A 20,291-nucleotide genomic window follows, 5' to 3' on the forward strand; every position below is an offset into this window, starting at 1 on the left:
CGTTGTACCCTCAATAGGACAGCCCACAGACGGCCTTGGTGTGTCCCATCCTGTCGGTAACACCTAATAGTGCGGAGGAACCATGCATAGAGGTAACGATAGGTGACAAAAAATTATCATTCCTTGTTGACACCGGGGCGACCCGGTCTTGCATAAGGGAAGGTAAATTTAAGATGTCGGGCGAAGCCATGAACACCCAAGGATTCTCTGGGGCTAGAGGGTTGGTTCCTTTTACTGATAACATTCCCTTATCTATAGGAGATTATGACATGTCAGTCCCACTTATTTGTTCAGACCAGAAACACCAGTCAATGAACCAGAAGGAAAGGTGGTTCCAGTGGACATTGAGAGCATTATAGCAACAGCTGATTACATTGCTGTACATGCCCAAGACAGAGAAGGAAGAGCATGGAGGGCAGTGATAGCACTAGCAGAAGGATGTAGACTCACCCAGGTGTCAGATGAGGAGCTGTTCTCAGAAGAAAAGGAGGAAGGTGAAATGGTGTTTATGATGAGTGTGGAAATATGGCTAATAGTGGCGTACAAACAAGTGGCACAGAAAATTGCAATGGCACTTGAGGCACCCACATCCACCCCAGTTCCCTTCTTTGAGGAGGATATGACAAAAGTACCCACATCATTATGGACTACTAGCCCCTATGACGTGGGGTGCATAAAAAGTATAGGGGGAGTAAGGATAACATTGAAAAAAGGTGCAATACTCCCCAGAGTGAAACAGTACCCACTATCAAAAGAGGCAGATGAGGGCATATATGAAACCATAACGGCCCTTATAGATAATGGCATACTGGTCCCCTCAGAATCACCATGTAACACGGCTGTATACCCAGTGCGCAAGGCTAGAGGGGGGTCTTGGCGCTTCATACAGGATCTCAGGCCCTTGAACAACATAGTAGAAGCAGAATACCCCATAGCCGCAAACCCGGCCACAATATTGTGTGGCATTCCAGCAGAAGCATCACGATTTACAGTGATCGACCTTAAAAATGCTTTTTTCTCAATACCATTGCACCCAGACTCACAAGATCTGACAAGCTTCACTTACAGAAACACAAAGTGGAAACACACCAGATTGCCACAAGGGTACTGCGAATCACCCTCAATCTTCAACAGAGTAATACAGATGGATTTGGGTAACATTGAAGTGGAAAGCACAGTCTTGGAGTATGTCGACGACATAATAATTTGCAGTACAAACGAAAGAACATGCAGAGAGGACTCATTAAAGATGCTGACAATATTGGCTGAAAAAGGTTACAAGGTAGACATGGAAAAGTTACAGTACTGTCAAGAACAGGTACTTTACATTGGTCAGCTCATATCCCAACATGGAAGAAAGATTGCATCACAAAGAGCACAGGCCATTTCAAAAACGCCAGTGCCACAAACAGTGAGGGAACTGCAGCAGTTCCTGGGTCTGTGCAACTACTGTAGAGCATGGGTATTTGATTACAGCTCATACATAGGACCCCTGCTTGAGGCGTTAAAGGAAGCTAATAAAGGGGAGAAAAAGTTGGGGTGGACAATGGAAATGAAAGAGGCTTTTGATGAACTGAAAGATGCGATATCAACTGCTCCGGTACTGGCAACCCCAGACTATGAGCGACAATTCTTTATATTTTCACATTGCGACTCAGCAGTAATGAAAGCAGTGTTGGCTCAAAAAACAAGCATGGGCTACAAACCAGTAGCATTTTACAGCGGCCACTTAGATCCTGTGATGTTAGGTCATTTCCCTTGCGAACAAGGTCTCGCCGCAGCTGCTTTTGCGGTAGAGAAAGCATCAGCAATCACCATGGGGTGCCCAACTACACTGTTTGTGGAACATGCACTATTTGCAATATTGAATAAACCTAAGTCCACCCTAACCACGCAAAGGGCATCAGGTTATGAGATCATCTTATCCAGAGCTGAACTATCAATTGTTACATGTAGCACGGTCAACCCTGCAAGGTTCCTAGCAGAAGTAATTGAGGAAGGAGATTATGCCCACGATTGTACGTAAATATCTGAAATGAACTCATGTACTAGAAAGATTGAAGAAAACGCACTAGAGGGACGTGAGCTCCTGTTCATTGATGGGTCATCAACTATCGACCAAAGGGATGGTATAAGGAGGACTGGGGCAGCAGTGGTAAAAATGATGGAGGTACCGGTGTGTGTGGCAATGAAATGTGTACAACTACCACAGCATTATTCCGCTCAAGCAGCAGAATTAATTGCACTAATCTTGGCGTTGAAGGAAAGCTTTGACAAACGAGTGACCATATATTCCGACAGCGCATATGTTACGTCCACTGTCCACTCAGGGCTGTCGAAATGGAGAAGAAGAGGGTTTAGGAGAGCTGATGGCACTCCAGTGCAACATGCCCTCCTATTGGCTGAACTAATTGAAGCAATAAATGACCCCCAAGAATTAGCTTTGGTCAAATGCACCGCACACAACAATGGTGAAGACCACATTTCAAAAGGGAATGCAGCAGCAGACGCACATGCGAAGTATGCTGCATATTTTGGTGAGATATGGAACCCCCCAGAGTCAAAGAGAGGGAGAGGGAGGGGAATGGCTAAGGAGATGTTGATAAGAGAAGGGTACACCCATCTCCCAGCCACACAGATAATGGAGCTACAAGCGGCTGCACCAATGGCAGAAAAAGAAATATGGGTAAAAAGAGGATGCACAATGTCACCAACTGACACATTATGGCGCCAGGGTGACACTGGAAAGATTGTAATACCACTGGCACTATTGAACACCGCCCTGAGCCAACTACACCACCCAGCCCACACAGGCAAGGAAGTAATTGCAGCACGAATTAGGGAAGACTGGTTCTGCCCCGAGTTAAATTCTCATGTGTCAAATTTTATCAGCAATTGTCTCACATGTCAGCAGTTTACGGCCGGTCACACTCTGAAGGTGATAAGAGGTACTATACCCCCGCCAGAGGGACCCTTCCGACATCTCCAGATTGACTATGTTGATATGATCAACGTATGTCAAGGAAATAGGTATACGATTGTAGTAGTATGCCCATTCTCGAGTAGGATTGAAGCAGGGCCCTGTTCACACCCAGATGCATTCAGAGCAGCTAAATTCCTAGTGAGGGAGGTCTTCCCCAGGTGGGGAGTGTGCGAGGTACTGCGGTCAGATAATGGCCCACATTTCGCAAACGAAATGTTCCAGCACATCACATCCTTACTGAACATCAAGCATAAATTTGCATATGCATACCACCCACAGGCCAACGGTATATGTGAACGCCTGAATGGCCTATTAAAGGAGGCAATTGCAAAAATACAGCAAACAACAAAGAAGAGTTGGTTGTATTGCCTTCCACTAGCCCTATTTGAGCTAAGGAATAGACCAGGTTCCGACCACCACCTCACCCCTCACGAGGTGGTTACCGGACGTCAAATGCGCCTTCCCCTAATGCCAACATCAAGAGCATTTACCGACCACGAGAGTACTGCAAATGTCCTTGGTGATGAAATGTACCAATATGTGTCTTCTTTGATTACTAGTGTAGTGTTTGTGTCTCAACAGCTCGAGCGCACGCGGGGCGGGTCTAACAGCGATCAACAAGAAGACGCGGATAAAGAATTGGAAAAGGAAAGACTGTGCAAAGTTGCTAAAGGTGACCACGTACTACTTCGCAATTTCAACAGAAAGTGGAACAGCCCACGCTTCACTGGCCCCCATCTGGTAGAGGAGGTATCAACGAGAGCAGTAAAGCTACATGACAAACGTGCCTGGAACCACCTACACGACGTAAAGATCTACAAACTCCAGACCCGCCCCAGCGCCACCGACAGGGCCACTGGAAGAACAACAACAGCGTCACCAACGGAGGAAGAGACTTCTACCACAACTAACGGCCTAAGTGTCCCCATACCCTGCCACCCCTCAGATTCCCCAGAGACAACTACTAGAAAAGAAAAGGGTGATCCCCATACCGCCCACCCCATGGTTACACGATTAAAGAGTAAAGAGACTTCCACCAGTTGAGCACCAAACCCTCTGCCCATTGACCCCCTACCCACTGTAGTAATAACTGAACTGAAGGACATTGTCTTGCACATATACACATGTAAACACCTGAATGTTCTCTTTCTTTTCACTCGCACATGCAGGTACAGTGTATTATTGTACTACTAAGAAAGTAGATAACTAACCAATTCACTGCCCAGGAGTAATAATAATAATAATAATAATAATAATAATAATAATAATAATAATAATAATGTAGATGGTACCCTCAGACGATAATTACCTGGAAGAATTGTCACACCAATTTGTATATGAAATAAAAAGGCCAACGTACCTGGAAAGAAGGAGGGTACGTGTCTACTACACAGCATTCCTCTTGGCCATAGAACATTCAATGCCCCACCTCCAACCATACTTGCCTGCCCTAAGAGATAGATCGCTTAGATTGGCGTGGGAACAGCTCTTCGCCTGGGCACTGAATGACTACTTGATAGGGAAAGCTTAAAAACGACAACTAACACTAATAACAAGCATATTAAGAATTTTCAGGCGGGCAACTGTAACGTCGCAAGAATAAGCTGCCGGACTGCAGCAAGGTAGGAGCAAAATGCCGGTGAAATTAGCATCTGTAATAAAATTGATAGGGATTTTAATGATCACCGGGTTCTTGGCTGCCTCTGTATGGCAGTACAGCTATGCTATCGATATTATTGCTGTACCCAAACCTAATACACCCCCACCCCCAACTGCAACAGGTGTTACGTCAGGTGATACTAGTAAAATACCACACAAGGAAAATAGAGTTAAATGCAGCACATACTCAGATAATAAAGGTATTGACAACTACATACAAGATTCAGCACACATCTCAAACAACATATGGTACCAACACATGACCCACATAGGTAAACAGACAACAGAAGACAGCTGCTACGTTTGCTCATTAATCCCATACGCCATGAGCGCTTCTCGAACATTTGTTGCCACGGAGATAGATGAAAAAATAGCACGATGTATAATATACCTGCCACTGTTCCAGACGAAAGGAAGATTTCAAGGGACAGTGGTGCAACTGGTGTGGAAAACACGAGATACATATCCATATGAAAACAACTTCCTCAAGACTTATTTGAGTTACCACAAGAGCATTTTACATGCTGAAGGATTCAGATACATAACAAGTGGTCCTGAAAAAGGAGAAACAAAGAAAGTAACACTACAGTACCTACCATGTGATTGGTACGCCACTGAAGTCCCTGGTAAAAACGGATGTTGGGAAAGACCACTGGTGATAATAACAGGGAAGGTGTACATGAACAACAAATGGGACATAGGAGTGGTTGGCAGCAACATGGTAATAAGAGAAAATATTTCAACTATTGATGGACACAACCATAGATGTTGGATGACTTGGGTCAAGTACGTACCCATGCTCACGTGGATGGAGAAGGATGAAGACCCAATAACAATACTGCCGCTAACTGCGCCTAAGGTATGCTACCAACATAAAGGGGAGGTGGACGTAGGATACAACACCAACTGTGAAAGCGTGATGGAGTTACCTGAGGGGGGAGCAGGAACAGCAGTAGTAATGGACCATTACTGGGCCTGTGGAAAAAAGGCATACCACACACTGCCCCCTCTGTGGAATGGTATATGCACAATGGTGCACGTTAATGTACCATCATTAGTGGTACCCCAGAAACATGTCAATATGGCGAACTTCCCCAAAATGGATGAAGGGAACAGAAGGAAGAAGAGATCTGTACAACCTCAGAAGGAGCCAGAGAGCAAAACCGACAGCAATAATACTGTCCTGAATAGAAAGAAAAGACAAGGAGAACCTCTGACAGGAAATTACCTATGGGGAAGGTCGGAAACAGCACTCACTTCAATTCCACCAGAACACAGACTATTCAGCAGAGCAGCAATGTTCTTCTCCTCGATAATACATCCAGGACTACAGGCTTACGCAAACGCAAAATGGCTCCAGATAACTCGATGGGAACTAACGATGACTATTAATTCTACGGTAAATGGATTCAATGCAATAAAAGAGGAACTACGAGCTGTGAGGATGGTAGCACTTCAGAACAGATATGTACTGGACCTCCTCACAGCAATGGAAGGAGGAGTTTGCGCTAAGATAGGACAATCATGCTGCACATTCATCCCCGCCAACGATGCTGACAATGGTACACTGACAGAAGCAGTTTTACAATTGGCCCAGATGCAGTCAAAAATGATGGATGAAAGTAAAGGTGTGAAAAAGGATGAGAGCTGGTTTTCAATATTATGGTCATGGATGCCATCTTGGCTGTCAGATGGACTGAAGATTATAGTTGGATGTACTATTTTGGCTGGAGCTACACTGATCATAATAAGATTTTGGAAGACCCGGAAGGCACGCACCACAGACGAGATGATCGAAATGGTTGGTATGCACCTCTTGATGCCAACAGATGACGGCAAACACACAGGCACAATCATAAAAGAGAGAGAGAAGTTGCGCAACCAGATCATCACCAACCACCTGGACCCACCATCTGTGAAGCTCGAAAACCCAAGAAACCCAAGGAGCTACATAGGGAAATGGGTATACTGCACTCCTGGAGGAACCTGTGCATATATGTATTGGTCATTTGAAGACCATGTTAACCACTATGGACATTTGGGAGGAATAACTAAAATATGGAGAGTAAGAGGAGATAAAGAAAAGGATATGTTTGTGGTCGACAAGTCGAACAGAGGGTGGACTGAAGTGGGAGAATGGAAGAACAGGCTCCCGCCCTTCCCCTCTCGCGCTTGGCCTAGAGGATCACGGCCTAGACACCCGCCACGAGAGGAGTTTGCCTATCTACCAGACGACCAAATACCCTGGTACAGGAACATACGGATGTGCCCACCTACCTGCCCAGCAGCCCGCCCTGTCCATGCCGACACCTGCGACATGGATCAACTCGACTAAACCTACACGTCGTTAGAGATGCCATGACGACCTAGCCAACGGTCAGCACACCTGTGCAAACATGCACACCGGACACTGCCACACCAATCCACATGAAGAACATACTCAGTGCTATGACGTAGGCGACAGACATACCCACAGACGTGCATCTTTATTATTTTCCACATAGGCTCTCAAAATGCAATTTCAGTATAGTCTAAAGAGCAAGTTGAAGATTGGTAAATGTAGCGTCCATAAGAGGGGGGCGCACATACCAGCTATGAAAATGACGCAGTGACATAAGAGTGGTGTGTAGGATGATGTCATGATGCATGTACAATATACCTACTGCATCACACAGCAGGGAACAGGGTGCTGTGCAGGAGAATACCCAAACGACAACACACAATGTAGATGTGGTCCCGAGGCAGAGATAAATAGGGAGGTGAGAGCACAGTGATTGTGAAGAATAATCACATGTGTAGAAGGAATAGTATATGTGTTTGTATTTTGTTTTTATTTTTTAGAGCACCTCTGTGCAGGTTTGTTGTACATAGGGTTTGTTTCATTAGTGTTTAATTTTATAAGTATAGGGGGAACATAATTGGTTCTTTTAGGTTTTATATTGTTTTTTAAAACACATGATGGTGAGCACATTTATATTATTCTATAGAGATAGGTAGTGGTAGCAGTAAACTAGGAGTCCACAGCTCAGCCATGTTTTGTAGGCAACAATTGGGAAAAGCAGTCCACTAGCCAACGCAGATTTAAAGGCTGTGTTGTACAATTTGCAAACTGAGTAGTTTGTTGTTTGTTTTTTTATTTATTTCTAATGTGAACCAAACCCAATGGTAACAGGACGCAACAGTACGGTCAGGTGAAGCAGAGTTAGTAAGGGAAGGATTTTCTTAGGAAAAATACAATCCAGCTGAAGCATATTCATGTGTGTTATTGAGATTTTGTGGTTTTTCCTCATAACACTTTTCACTGTAGTGGGCAGAGTTTGCGAGCTTATCAACCAGTTCAGTTTACAGGACTGCCTAAAATGCTTTTCTGCATGTGTGTATTTTCCTGCAAGGTGTCATTATTCTGTGGAGTACTGTTTTGACCTTTTTTCAGATTACTTATGTAAGTAGTCCCTCTTTACAAAGGGAATAAAGAAACAGAACCAGGGGAGTAATCAATACTAGGAGAACTAGTAGGTTTAGAATAAAGAAGTTAGCAAACATCATACAATCCCTTGGAATTTAGGTTCTAACCTTATGTATTCCATACCTAGTAAGAAACAATGATGGAGCCTACTGCCCTTAGAGTTACAGATCCCAATAAAAGTATTTTCAGGAGACTAGGAGTCTCTTTAGGAAGATTGCACATCTGTTGGCTACAGCCAACAAGCAGTTGTACGTGGTCCAAAGTTTAGGGAAAACAAAAACAAAGTCTTAGAAAGACCCTCTCCCAATCCAACCACCCTAGAGAAAGCACAGGGGATGATATCAGGCCAGAATACCACCATTCAAAGCTATGCAAGAGAGAGATAGGGCTATTACTTTACGTCCATAGAACACTATGGTGATGTGGGGGGTCAAAACAGGTATGTTTACTCAACCCCTGTACTTCAATTAACTGAGGGACCACTGTCAGAGTTCTTAACATTTCTGGGCCATCTGGGTTTGTGTCTTTGAAGTGGGAGAATGGAAGAACAGGCTCCCGCCCTTCCCCTCTCGCGCTTGGCCTAGAGGATCACTGCCTAGAAACCCGCCACGAGAGGAGTTTGCCTATCTACCAGACGACCAAATACCCTGGTACAGGAACATACGGATGTGCCCACCTACCTGCCCAGCAGCCCGCCCTGTCCATGCCGACACCTGCGACATGGATCAACTCGACTAAACCTACACGTCGTTAGAGATGCCATGACGACCTAGCCAACGGTCAGCACACCTGTGCAAACATGCACACCGGACACTCCCACACCAATCCACACGAAGAACATACTCAGTGCTATGACGTAGGCGACAGACATACCCACGGACGTGCATCTTTATTATTTTCCACATAGGCTCTCAAAATGCAGAAACGCAAGACGCATAATGAACTTATCTAAAAAGGCTTGCTCACGCTTCTTCTAAGAACCATGTACCATAATGAAGAATATAACGGAGACACGATACTGAGGATAGAGCAATATGATACCGTAACCTAAAGCGCTCTGCATCAAACGGTTCCACCTATGCACCAGGCCCAAGTAGGCCGCAAGCAAAAGCTTCCATGAACATTGAATGAGCAAGAGCTCGGTTGCTGACCCTGCAGAATGAGCCCGGCGAAAGCACACCGCCAAGGGCACGATGTTGCAATCTCGCACGCCGCAAGCCGACGCCAAGGTCGCACCTGCAAGATAAACCAGGCACACAGTGGGATAAACAATATTAATTGTGCTGAATTTTGCCTCAAACACGGTCCCACCTCACGTGATAAAGCCAAACCTGACAGGATGCCAAGCCCAGGAGGAAGGAGACGCCTGAATCCCACATTTCAAGACACAGGCAGATACAATTAAAAGACTCATTGGACATCTGCAGCAGTGGGAGTAGTCGACCTCCCAACATATGAATAAATCCTCACATTGTTTACACCTACCTATAGTAAAACATTGTTGCAAATGACAGGTGCACCGCGAGCTGGGAACAGCGATAGTCTCAGACTGGGAGGCTCGCGAGCGGACCAATCAGAACATGGGGCTCTTATCACTGACGCCATTAACATTGACCAATCCTCAGAGGTCTTCATGTAACAATTTTCATGTATCAAATTGAAGGGACAGCCCAAGTATACCACCTGACTAACCCTCAACCACTAACACCGTTCTCTATATGTATGCTATACTAACCCTACCACTCGAGTAACCAATCCAGAGTGGAAATAGGTTTTTTGCTAAACTTTCTAAGGAGACGCAAGTAGCGCGTCATACTAAGGTAAAAAGGGCCTGCGAGCCCCACGATTGTGTGTGTGTCAGGACGGACGCGTACGATCCTTGACCCATCCCTGCCGTTTTGTCTAATAAACAGCAGAGTCACCTTGCTTCTTGCGTGTGTCTCATACTCTATCTCTTTTGGGATATACGGGAGGAGTTGGGGCCTCCCTGCTCGGAGGTCTACGGACGGCCCGGCCGACCCCGGCAGAATTTCCCCCCGACATCTTGGTTCAGTTGGAGGAAGACCAGGGGTCGCGGGTGCAGAGGACACTTCAGACGTCAGGATATTAGGGCTGGCTAGTTCATGGTTCCATTCTCGGATGGACCAGATTTATAAACAGCTGGACACACAGAACACCCTGACTTCAGGACAACTATTCTGGGTACAACCTCAGAGGACTCGCAGGACATGATGCATGTGGCGAATGGTGATGGTCACTTGAAGAAAATGATGAAAGGCAACACTTGTGGCGACAACAATAAACTTGTCCTGCAAGGCCCCTCTTCATGATGAAGAAATGCAACTTCAGGGAAATACTTATTGTTCCATAAGCTGAGGATGTGCTTAGTCCCAAGCCTAAACTCAGGATTGCAACCGTTGCGGTGAAGTAGCCCAGGAGAACTTGGTTCTGGGACTGTTCTGCACATTGGCTCTTTGATCAGTGGTCAGAATTGGTTGTTCCAACTGGTGTAGGGGTCGAAGCTGTTAACGTTGATGGTCTTCAGGAGATCTGCAGAGAGGCAGAGCTTCACAAGGCAAGTTTAAAAGGGGCTTCTGGCGACCTTTCAACAGCAAGTTCTTGGGTCTTCAGAGGGCTGTTCTCCTTTGCAGGAGCCTTGGCTCAAAAGATGATTTGAGGAATGGATGCAAGAAATTTCCCCAGTCCACAAATGGCACGGATCTGCAATATTGAAACTGGTGGGGCTGTGCAATCCTGGACAGCTTCTGGCCACTGCACCTGACCAGAAACAGAGGCACCCGACTTGGATGTGGCCATAGCCCCCAAAAACCGGCCACACAAACAGGTCACAAATTTGCCCACAAAATCTGGAACTTGCCTCTGGAGCATATATGGAAAATCTATCCACTCCAGGGCAGGAGGAAGGTTAAAATACAACATGGCGAAAGGACAGGCAAATATCTCGTGGCACAGCCTTTTTTGAGTAAATGGTACTCCAATTGGCATTAAGTAGTAAAATGCAAAAGTGCATGACACTATAAAAATTAAAACAGTTACAAAAGTATCCACTAACAACAGCCCTTCTTGGACACGTCATGCTCGTAACCATAATGTTACCAAAAACAAGTGTCACTACCACACTTCACATAAGGTGAGGTGTGCAGGAAAAATAAACAAAAAACTTCACTATGGAGAACAGAGTTCTCCTGCAGTGATCACCATAGCGGCTGATCAGTGCCCCCCAAAATGATACATGTAGCAAGGTAAGTGGAGCAAAAAGGCTTAACTTACCTTCAAAAGTCAGGAACAGTTAAAAACAATAGTAAACGGTTGGGTGTCCTATTGATGTCTATGGATAGAAAGCAGCAAAAAGAATAATGCTTTTGGTCTCTTGTGGTCTTATTGATTGCTTCGTGTAATTAATAGATTTGTTGTAATATGTCAAATAGTTTTACCCGAGTGTATTTTTTGGTAAATGCTTTGACATTTTTTATTCCTGCAATGCATGTTTTTCAAGAACAATTTTGACTTTGCTTTGTTTTCACCATTTTCGTCAGGTATATTTTAAGGTGACATTTGTCGTGATTCACACTGCCGGGTTCACTGTGAGTTTAAAGAAGAAAGCTTTAAGCCAAGTTCTATAACATTTAAAGGTTTGTCACAATGTGAAGACATGTGTTAACATTTTCTAAGGTGCATTTATGTGTTATTTCAAAAGTCTGACCTTTTCTCTGGGATTGTGCTCAATGATCTGAACCTCTGGACTGAGCATACACAAAAATATTGCCCACAAGCTGCAGGGTGGGGATGCATCTTACCTACAGGAAGCAGTTCCATCACCAGTTTAGGGTACGCAATGTTGGTACAGCCCACTTTTGTTCCGCACACCCTCTCACAGATATCGGGGTCCACACAGGCAACTTCATCTGCAAGAAAACCATAAACTATGTAAGATATCTGAGAATGGAAGGACTGAATTCTCGACTTCACTGTGAGACAAGTGAACAGCGCCATTTTGAGCTTGAGGGAAACTGAAATCAATGTTTGTCAACGTGCTTAATTGTAAGTAGTTGTGAGTATGGTCTGCAAGGTCACGGATTTGTAAGAGAGAAGTTTTCATATGGGGATATTTCATGAAGGGAATGTCTATTGAATGATTCGCCATTATTTATTTTGTTGTACTGAGGAGCTTATTTTGATATCATGGAAAATGGCATAGAGGCAGGAGAGCAGGCGGAGACAAACTCTTTGCATGTCTTTCTGCTTCCAAGCCATTTGGTTTGGGGTTCCCTGTATGAAGTGGGAAATCTGCTTGCTGTGTTTCTCCACTATGTGCTTGGAAGCTGCCTGTCTCTCCAACGCATCACACATTTGATCTGGGCATGTGTGGCATGTCTCTAGGGCAGTGGTCTTCAAACTTTTTTGGCCTGGGCCCCCCCTGTGCAAAGATGGGCAGGCCAAACCCCCCCCCAAAAATGTCAAATGGACAGTATGTACAAATCGCTATGAAATATTGCGTGCCGTCACAGCACCCTACTCCCAGTATAGTCCCTGGGCTCCCCCAAATGCTCCCATCACGGTCGCTGGGCTCCCTCATCCCACTCCTTCCCATCCTGCTACCACCACTATCCCAGTGCTCCTGCCCATCCTGCTCCCACAGCAGTCCCTGAGCTCCCCCCCACATTCCCAACACAGTCCGAGGGCCAGTGGGATCTGGTTTTCTTTTTTAAGTGGAGGGCCATAAATATTTCCGATACAAATGCCATAGCGACCGAGCGCAGCGAGGGAGTCCGAACCAATCAAGGGAGGTTTGGGGGGTTTCCCCCTGTGAATTATTTATAAATAATGGGTTAAAATGTTGCATTTTAGAGCATAGTTTAAAAGAAATGGGTAAAAAGCCAAACAGTTTGCATTTGGCGCTGGGGGGCTAAGGGGAAAAGCATGGTATTTTTGACTGGACATCTATGATAGATATCCAGTAAAATAAATACCATCCCTGTCCCCTGGGCTCCACAGCGCCTCAGAAGGAGAGCTGATTTTGGCAGGTGGGTAGGGGGATTGTGCAACCCTCCTTCCCCACTCTACCCCCAATCCCCAAAATAAGCTCTTCGGACAAAAACAAACACACATAGGGTCATTACGACCCAGGCGGTAAGTACACCAACTTTACCACCATGGTCTAAACTACGTTTAGACCATGGTGGATAGCGGATTTACCGCCCCATTCCAAGGTGAGTGGGGCGGTAAATCCCCATTTCCCATTTACCCTTCCCCATTCCTATTTTTGCCCCATAGGGCATAATGGGAGTGGGGAAGGCGTTAATTACGGCACCGTAAATTACGGTGCCGTAATTAGCACCAAGGCGGTTTAGCGCGTTAACCCTTAACGCCTGAGTTGTAATGAGGCCCACACAGTTTAGCCAGCCCAGGAGCACTCCCTCAGCTGGAAAAAGCAGCTGGGGGAGTGCTCAGTGTTTCACTGGGCTGGCTCCTCAGATCCTCCATAATGGGTGAGGGGGCCACTGGGTGGATACCCCCTCTGCCATTATGGATGAGCTGCTAGGCTCAGACTGGCCTATAGGGCAATAGGACAATGCCTGTACTATAAATGCAAAATGCTAGTGTAGGCCAATCAAAATGGCCCACTTTTTTGACCAATGTGGTCCAGTTTGATGAGTTATTTCACTATGCAGCTAGTAGTTTTGACCATTGTTGCTGAATAAATATTCTTTAAATATCACCATTTGCTTACATTTTGACACAAAACACCCCCTTGGGTACTATTCAAATGGTCTGTGACAAAAGGAAAGAATATCCATTTGCAATTGAGGCCCACTTTTTCATTGGTGTCTGAGTCAGTTTTATGGTCCAGTCCGACCATGTGAGTGTGAGCCACCCCTGGCCATTTCCTCCAACCTAAAAAAAAATAAAAAAATATATGTATGTATATATATATATATATATATATATATATATATATATATATATATATATATATATATATATATATTACATTTCATGCTGCTGGGCTCTCGCGCCCCCCCTGGGATGCGGCTGCGCCCCACAGTTTGAAGACCTCTGCTCTAGGGTGACCAGATTTTCAAGACAAATAACTGGGACAACCAACAACATAAAAGAAGGACTCTCCCCCCCAACTGGACCTCCCCGCCACCCCCATTCCCACAGTATATGCATAGAAATTGTGCTACAATATATGCATAGAAATTATGCGCCTTCGAGCGTTGATAAAAGCACGTAAATACCAAGCATGACACTGATTGAATTATGTATTTCAATATTATATTTGTATAATGAACTTGACTGTTACTGGTATTTAGTGTCAAAATGTTGATCATCTGATCTATAAGACACTAAAATAAAATAAAATAAAATAAAATGTAAATATTAATAACAAAGGTGCTTTGCTCTGTTTGACATTACATATCTTGCTATGTACGTTCCTCTCACACTGTCTCTGTGGTGTAAGCAGTTAATGCATAAGGCTTGTACCTAGAACGTTCGGGTTTGAATCCATCTTAAAATGACAACATCTAATACTGTTTATATAGGTGATAATTGTTTGTGATAAAAAAAGAAAACGGGACTGTCACTCTCCCCTTGCCCAAAACCGGGTCAGGGTTTTTCAAACATAAGGACTATTGGGACATTCCTGGTAAAACCGGGACGTCTGGTCACGCTAATGTATCACTGTGTATTCTGAATGTGTTTTGCACATGAAAAGGAAAGGCAAGGTCGTAGACACACATAGCAATGGCGGCTGCTAGTATCAAATATGGTAGTAGTCCAGGGGGACTAATGTATGGAAATGATTTGGAAGCGTAAACCCGGGCACCAGCAAAGCTCCATTGACCCATGCAGGTAATGACGGGAATTGCTAGGTATATTTGATGTCCACTGAAGTGGATGTGATTGGGGTTCGAGCCAACAGATTCTCCATGCTCATAAAAATGAACATTGTAGAGGGCGTACTAAATAGGCGAAATTACAAAGACTTCATTGAGAAGTTACCTGGTCCCTGTGAATTCATGGAGTGTCAGAGATGTCCTTTGGGAACACTGAGGACCTGGTGAAATAATATGCTGCTATTCTGACTCCTCTACCTATGCTCAATCATTGGTCCATTCTCTGCCACCTGTTCTATATGGCAGAGCCACAAGAAAGAAAGCCAAGTCCATGCAGAGTGTATACGTTGCCTTGTCTTCTCCAGCCTAAAAGCCGTATTCTTCACACTTGGAAAGGTGCACCTCTCTTGAGTGAACTCCGATATCGCTTTAGGGTATGGTAGCTGCAAGTCACATTCATATCTGTCCACTACTTCTCAGTGTTACTCTTTCTACATAGGTACACCTTGGCTTCAGTGTCTCTGTATGGCAGAAACATCAAAATGGAATTTAGTGGGCCAATATTAGCTGGCCAGACATTTTATTGCAGAAAGACATCTTCTGAAAAACACCATCTCTGTCTGTGGCATGTATACAAGTCTGCCTCTTTTGACGTTTACCACTGGCAGATGTGGTATTTCTGAGTTTGCTCTGGGAATTCCAGAAATACCACCTCTGCTAGTGGAAACCTCTTTTTTAAAATATCCCTTTCCAGCTTTGATGATGACAGAAATAGATAAGTAAAGTATGGCCCCCTTTGCATATTTATTTATTTATTTATTTATTTATGTACAGGAAGAAAAATGCTCTTTTGATCACAAAAGAACGTACAATAGATTAGAAATCAGATTTGACGGGAAGCATTCTGGTTCTTACAATGGGGTGAGTTTTAAGGACATTCTGACCAGGTTGTGGAGGGGAGTAAATGGAACAGTCACTGGGGACAATACATAAGTGGACATACATAGATTAAGGACAACCAACATTGGAAATGTTTAAGTGCAGGTAGATGGTATGGCAAGCTGTGATCAGGAAGTGACTGTGATGGGTGAAATGCTAGAATGGAGGCAAAGGAACCGGGAGACAGAGGGAGGTTAGAGTCAAGTTATATGGGTACATATGGGGTTCGAAAGAGATGTCCACCTTTTCATCCTCTCGCAATGATATAGGATTTGCAGCGCATGTGATAATGCCAAAGGTGACAGAAGGTGAACCTGCCTATAGTTTTAATTTGTTTTCATTGGGGCAGTTGATGCATTTATTTTCTAGTTTATTTTATTATAAAAAAAAGAACAACAACTCAGAAGTCAGGACAAACAAAAACCTTTCCTGTTACCCCTAAATGACATAGACTAAAAGACATGTTTTGCATTATCAATTACCATAGATACTAGCCATAGCTTCACAGAGTAATAGGCACATGGCCGCCAGCAGACATGGCAGCCCAGAGAATCTAAATACTTTAACAATGAATCAGACTGAACACACTAGATGTGGTGATTTATTAGTTAACAGGAAGACTTATCCTGGAAGCTCCCCTTCATTCACTGGACAAAAGAACATTCTTCCAAAATCATGGTGCTCTCACCCACAAAGAGTATTAAAGAAGAGGTGCCCACAGGTTGCATTATAGAGGAACATACCTAACCTTGATTGGTTGGGTGTTTGGTTGGTGCCTTAATGTGTTAAATAAAACAACCTTGAAAAGGAGCACCTTTGGGGCAGATAGAACATTCCCATGAGTATTGCTTCATTCACTCTGAATCTATTTCAAAGCGTTAAAACATGGCTAACTGAAAGCCATGCTTGGAAATCATTTGCCTCTTCCGTTTTAAAGGCTAAGTCAGTGTAAGCCCTTATGACTTAATTCAGAATTCAATGGTGTTGGTTAGGTTGATACTGGGGCACAAGTAAGGACTCACCCTTTGCTGCAATGCTTATTGATTCCATTCTGATGAGATGTTCTTTCCTGAGGAATTAATTGCAGAGGAGGAAAGCCCTGATAAAGCAGCATTACACAAATGTTAGTTGGACTGGAAATACAAGTGCCCACCTTTTACACTATAGTTTGATAAACCCTCAGAATGGAATTATGAGTTGTACTATAATCTTTAACTGTGCCTTCATGTTTCTAGAGCTCCTTTGACACAGCTCTGGACATTTGAAAATAGCAAGGATTAGTTTCTGGAGGCCGGCGAAAAGCACATGAGTAATTTGGTTTTCTTTGTCAAATCACACCATGTCCTTGTTTTCTGTGGTTTGATACTTGCTCAAATATGATGAATTTATTTAATTGTTTTTTTACATAGCGCCTAATACCGTACCTGAGTTCGGTTTCTAAGCATTGATCCAAGATTCAAATCTTTCTTGCTCTGCATGGTCTTGCTTCCAAGACCAGTGCTTTGCCCCTGTGCTATCCTCCGTTGATTCACAGTTATTTATGATGGCAGTGTACTAATAAAAGGCATTGATGCAGAAGCCTTTATGAAATCCAAATGAAGGTACAGCAAAGTGAGAACTGCCCAGCAATTCGGCATCTGCAATTGTGAAGTTTACCCTGGAACATATAGAGGGAAGTAACGCCTCGGTAGGATAGCTCAAGGGCAACATGCTTCGCCTTGGAAGCAAGTTGAAACAGAGCACCATAGGTTCCCCGGGTCCCCGCTTAGAAATCTCTGGGAATTAAGCGCATTATAAATAACCTATCATATCATAACGTTCATACTGGAGGTCATGAGATAATGAAAATACACTTACTTGGATAAAGAGCTCTGCTGATCATTCCAGGCAAGACTACAAAGAAGGTGGGAAGTATTTTCAAATATCCTCCGAACACAGAGGCTCCTTTGGCATGAGATAAGTTCTTGGCTGCAAGTGACCGCTGGACTAGGACCTAAAATAGACATAACAGAGGAGAGAACAAGAGTTACTAGTCCCAGACACACAAGCATTTAGAGCCCGAATTGAACAATCATTGCCATAGCATATAGTTGTGTATTTGCAAGGCAGAAGATTCTTTTTTTATTAATCCCCCAATGGGTTAAAACAAAAGTCATAGCCCCAAGATTTGAAAAGCCAAATGTATTGGTTGTGTCAATGCTTGATATCATGCCGACCACGATCAATTGGGCGCTGGGAAAATGTTTATAACAAAACGTTCCCAATTCATCATGCCCATCATGTATACTTTAACCACATGAACAGTGGTAGCCATAAGCAGTGATAAGAATAACAAAACAATAATGCATACTATAATACAGCACAACAGTGAAACACATGGAAATGCACTAAACAACACGGACACAAACATGATTTTAAAGCATCGTTCACAAATCTCTCTATCACTTAAAAAACTCCACTTGCTCCTCCAAGTGGCCTTTGCTGTAACGGTGCTTTCAGCAGGATGCACTGGTTAAGCATCAGGGTGTGGCTGACTGGCACTATGCCCCATCTCTTATATGTATCCACAAGAACTCTGGTAAAGAGAAAATGCTCTCGCTAGTCATGCCTAGCGATGACTACAAGCCACAATTCATACTTTGCATTTTAATCATAAAGTATAACGATTGTGTGCTTGTTATTGTTATTTTGCATTTATATAGGACCTTATATACCATTGGTATGGTCTGAAGGCGCTGGTAGGTTGAACGCCCTTGGGAACAGAAGTTCAGATCAGTAGAGAGAGTAGGGAGAGTCAAAAGGTGCGTGTGAGCACCAGGTATGTGTGCAGCTCGTGCGGTATCCGTTTAATAGCTGCTTTCTAGCGGTAGGTGTGAAGGGTTGGGAGATCAGGAGTATGTGTTAGTTCTGGCAGGATTTATCCAGACCGGATGTGGCTGCGTTAGGCCTGAGGAGAACGCCTGGCTGGGGGGGGTGTAACCAGCAGTGATTACTTAGAGTGATGTGGAGTGAGCGGCGGATGTTGGTATGAGAACAGGTCTACCGAATAGTGTCACAGTATCTCTGTGTTCTAGATGAGTGGTGATGTAAGGAGAGAGTAAGCGTGGTGGTGAGAAATCATGGGTTATATTCCCTTTCAGACGTTGTCTGCATTCCAAACCATAGTATATACGTCAGGCAACTTCTATGTGCTCCCATGCATGCACACCTGTCTGCCTCACGCATGCACTCCTGTCAGCATCATGCATGCGGTTGTGTCTGCCCCAGGCTCTACGCATTCGGCAGCTCTACGTATTCATCCATTCTACGCGCTCATCAGTATTGGATGCAATCTGTGCTTGTTCGTTCTAGGTATTCATCCGCTTTATGCCATCACATGTACTAAGCATTCACCTGTTTTACGCACTCACCCCCTCTACGCACTCACCCCGTATACGCACTCATCCCCCTGCACACTTATCCCCTCTGTGCACTCATCCCCTCTGCGCACTCATCCCTTCTGCGCACTCATCCCCTCTGCGCACTCATCCCCTCTACGCACTCATCCCCCCTACGCACTCATCCCCTCTACGCACTCATCCCCTCTACGCACTCATCCCCTCTGCGCACTCATCTCCTCTACGTACTCATCACCTCTACGCACTGTACTGCTCCCCGCGCTCATCTGATTTAAGCACTCGTGCTTTTCACGCATTCAACAGCAATATTGTGTTCTATATATTCATCTCTACACTCATCTGTTCTATATCTTCATCCGTTCTGTACACTCATTCTCTCTGTACACTTATCAACTCATCCGGTCCATCCACTCATCCGGTCCATCCACTCATCCGGTTCATCAATTTATCCCTGAGACTACTGTATACCAAGTGACTACTTCAATAGGAAAAGTTGTCAACCTGATAGCTAAATACATATTTGAATTCAACCCATCGAGTTTGGTTGGTGTTTTACTTTTTATGTGTTAAATGTAAAAAAAAAAATAAAAAACGAACTCCTGGAGATGCAAATGTTACTTTACTTTTTCAAGTTTCCAAGGATCAAAATCATCCTAATTACGAACAATTGTTGAGTTCTGTAGTCTCTGTTATTGCATAGCTGCTGAGATATTTCGACATATTGTTCACATCACATGGTACCGTACTGGATTGCAGATATCTTCATGGCCTTGTAACAATATGGATGCCACGTAATTCCCTGCATGTTTTTAGTTGTTTTTTGCTTCCATCTTTGTTTGCAATCACACCTCATTCTTTTTGAGTTATCGCACAGATGGTTTTGTATTTTAAAATATATTAAATATTTAGATATGAGACTTTATACTCATGTGCACTCTCTGGGTGAAGTATATTGCTGTTTTTCAAAGTCTCTAACTTTATTT

The 20,291-nt window shown here is 44.1% G+C and overlaps 1 protein-coding gene across 2 annotated transcripts in view; it reads right to left on the bottom strand.

Moving 5' to 3' along the window:
- SLC5A9 (solute carrier family 5 member 9) overlaps positions 1-20,291 on the bottom strand; it is a 702,002-nt gene that overhangs the window by 103,028 nt on the left and 578,683 nt on the right. For both annotated transcript variants that reach the window (XM_069642236.1, XM_069642237.1), the window contains exons 9-10: positions 17,768-17,903; positions 11,927-12,034 (exon numbers count right to left, since the gene is read on the bottom strand). In XM_069642236.1, the coding sequence (XP_069498337.1) occupies positions 11,927-12,034; positions 17,768-17,903 (244 nt within the window). The remainder of the gene's footprint in view (positions 1-11,926; positions 12,035-17,767; positions 17,904-20,291) is intronic.

The sequence above is a fragment of the Ambystoma mexicanum genome, chromosome 1q (assembly GCF_040938575.1).
Source record: "Ambystoma mexicanum isolate Mex_15411 chromosome 1q, UKY_AmexF1_1, whole genome shotgun sequence".
NCBI classification, from domain to species: Eukaryota; Metazoa; Chordata; class Amphibia; order Caudata; family Ambystomatidae; genus Ambystoma; species Ambystoma mexicanum.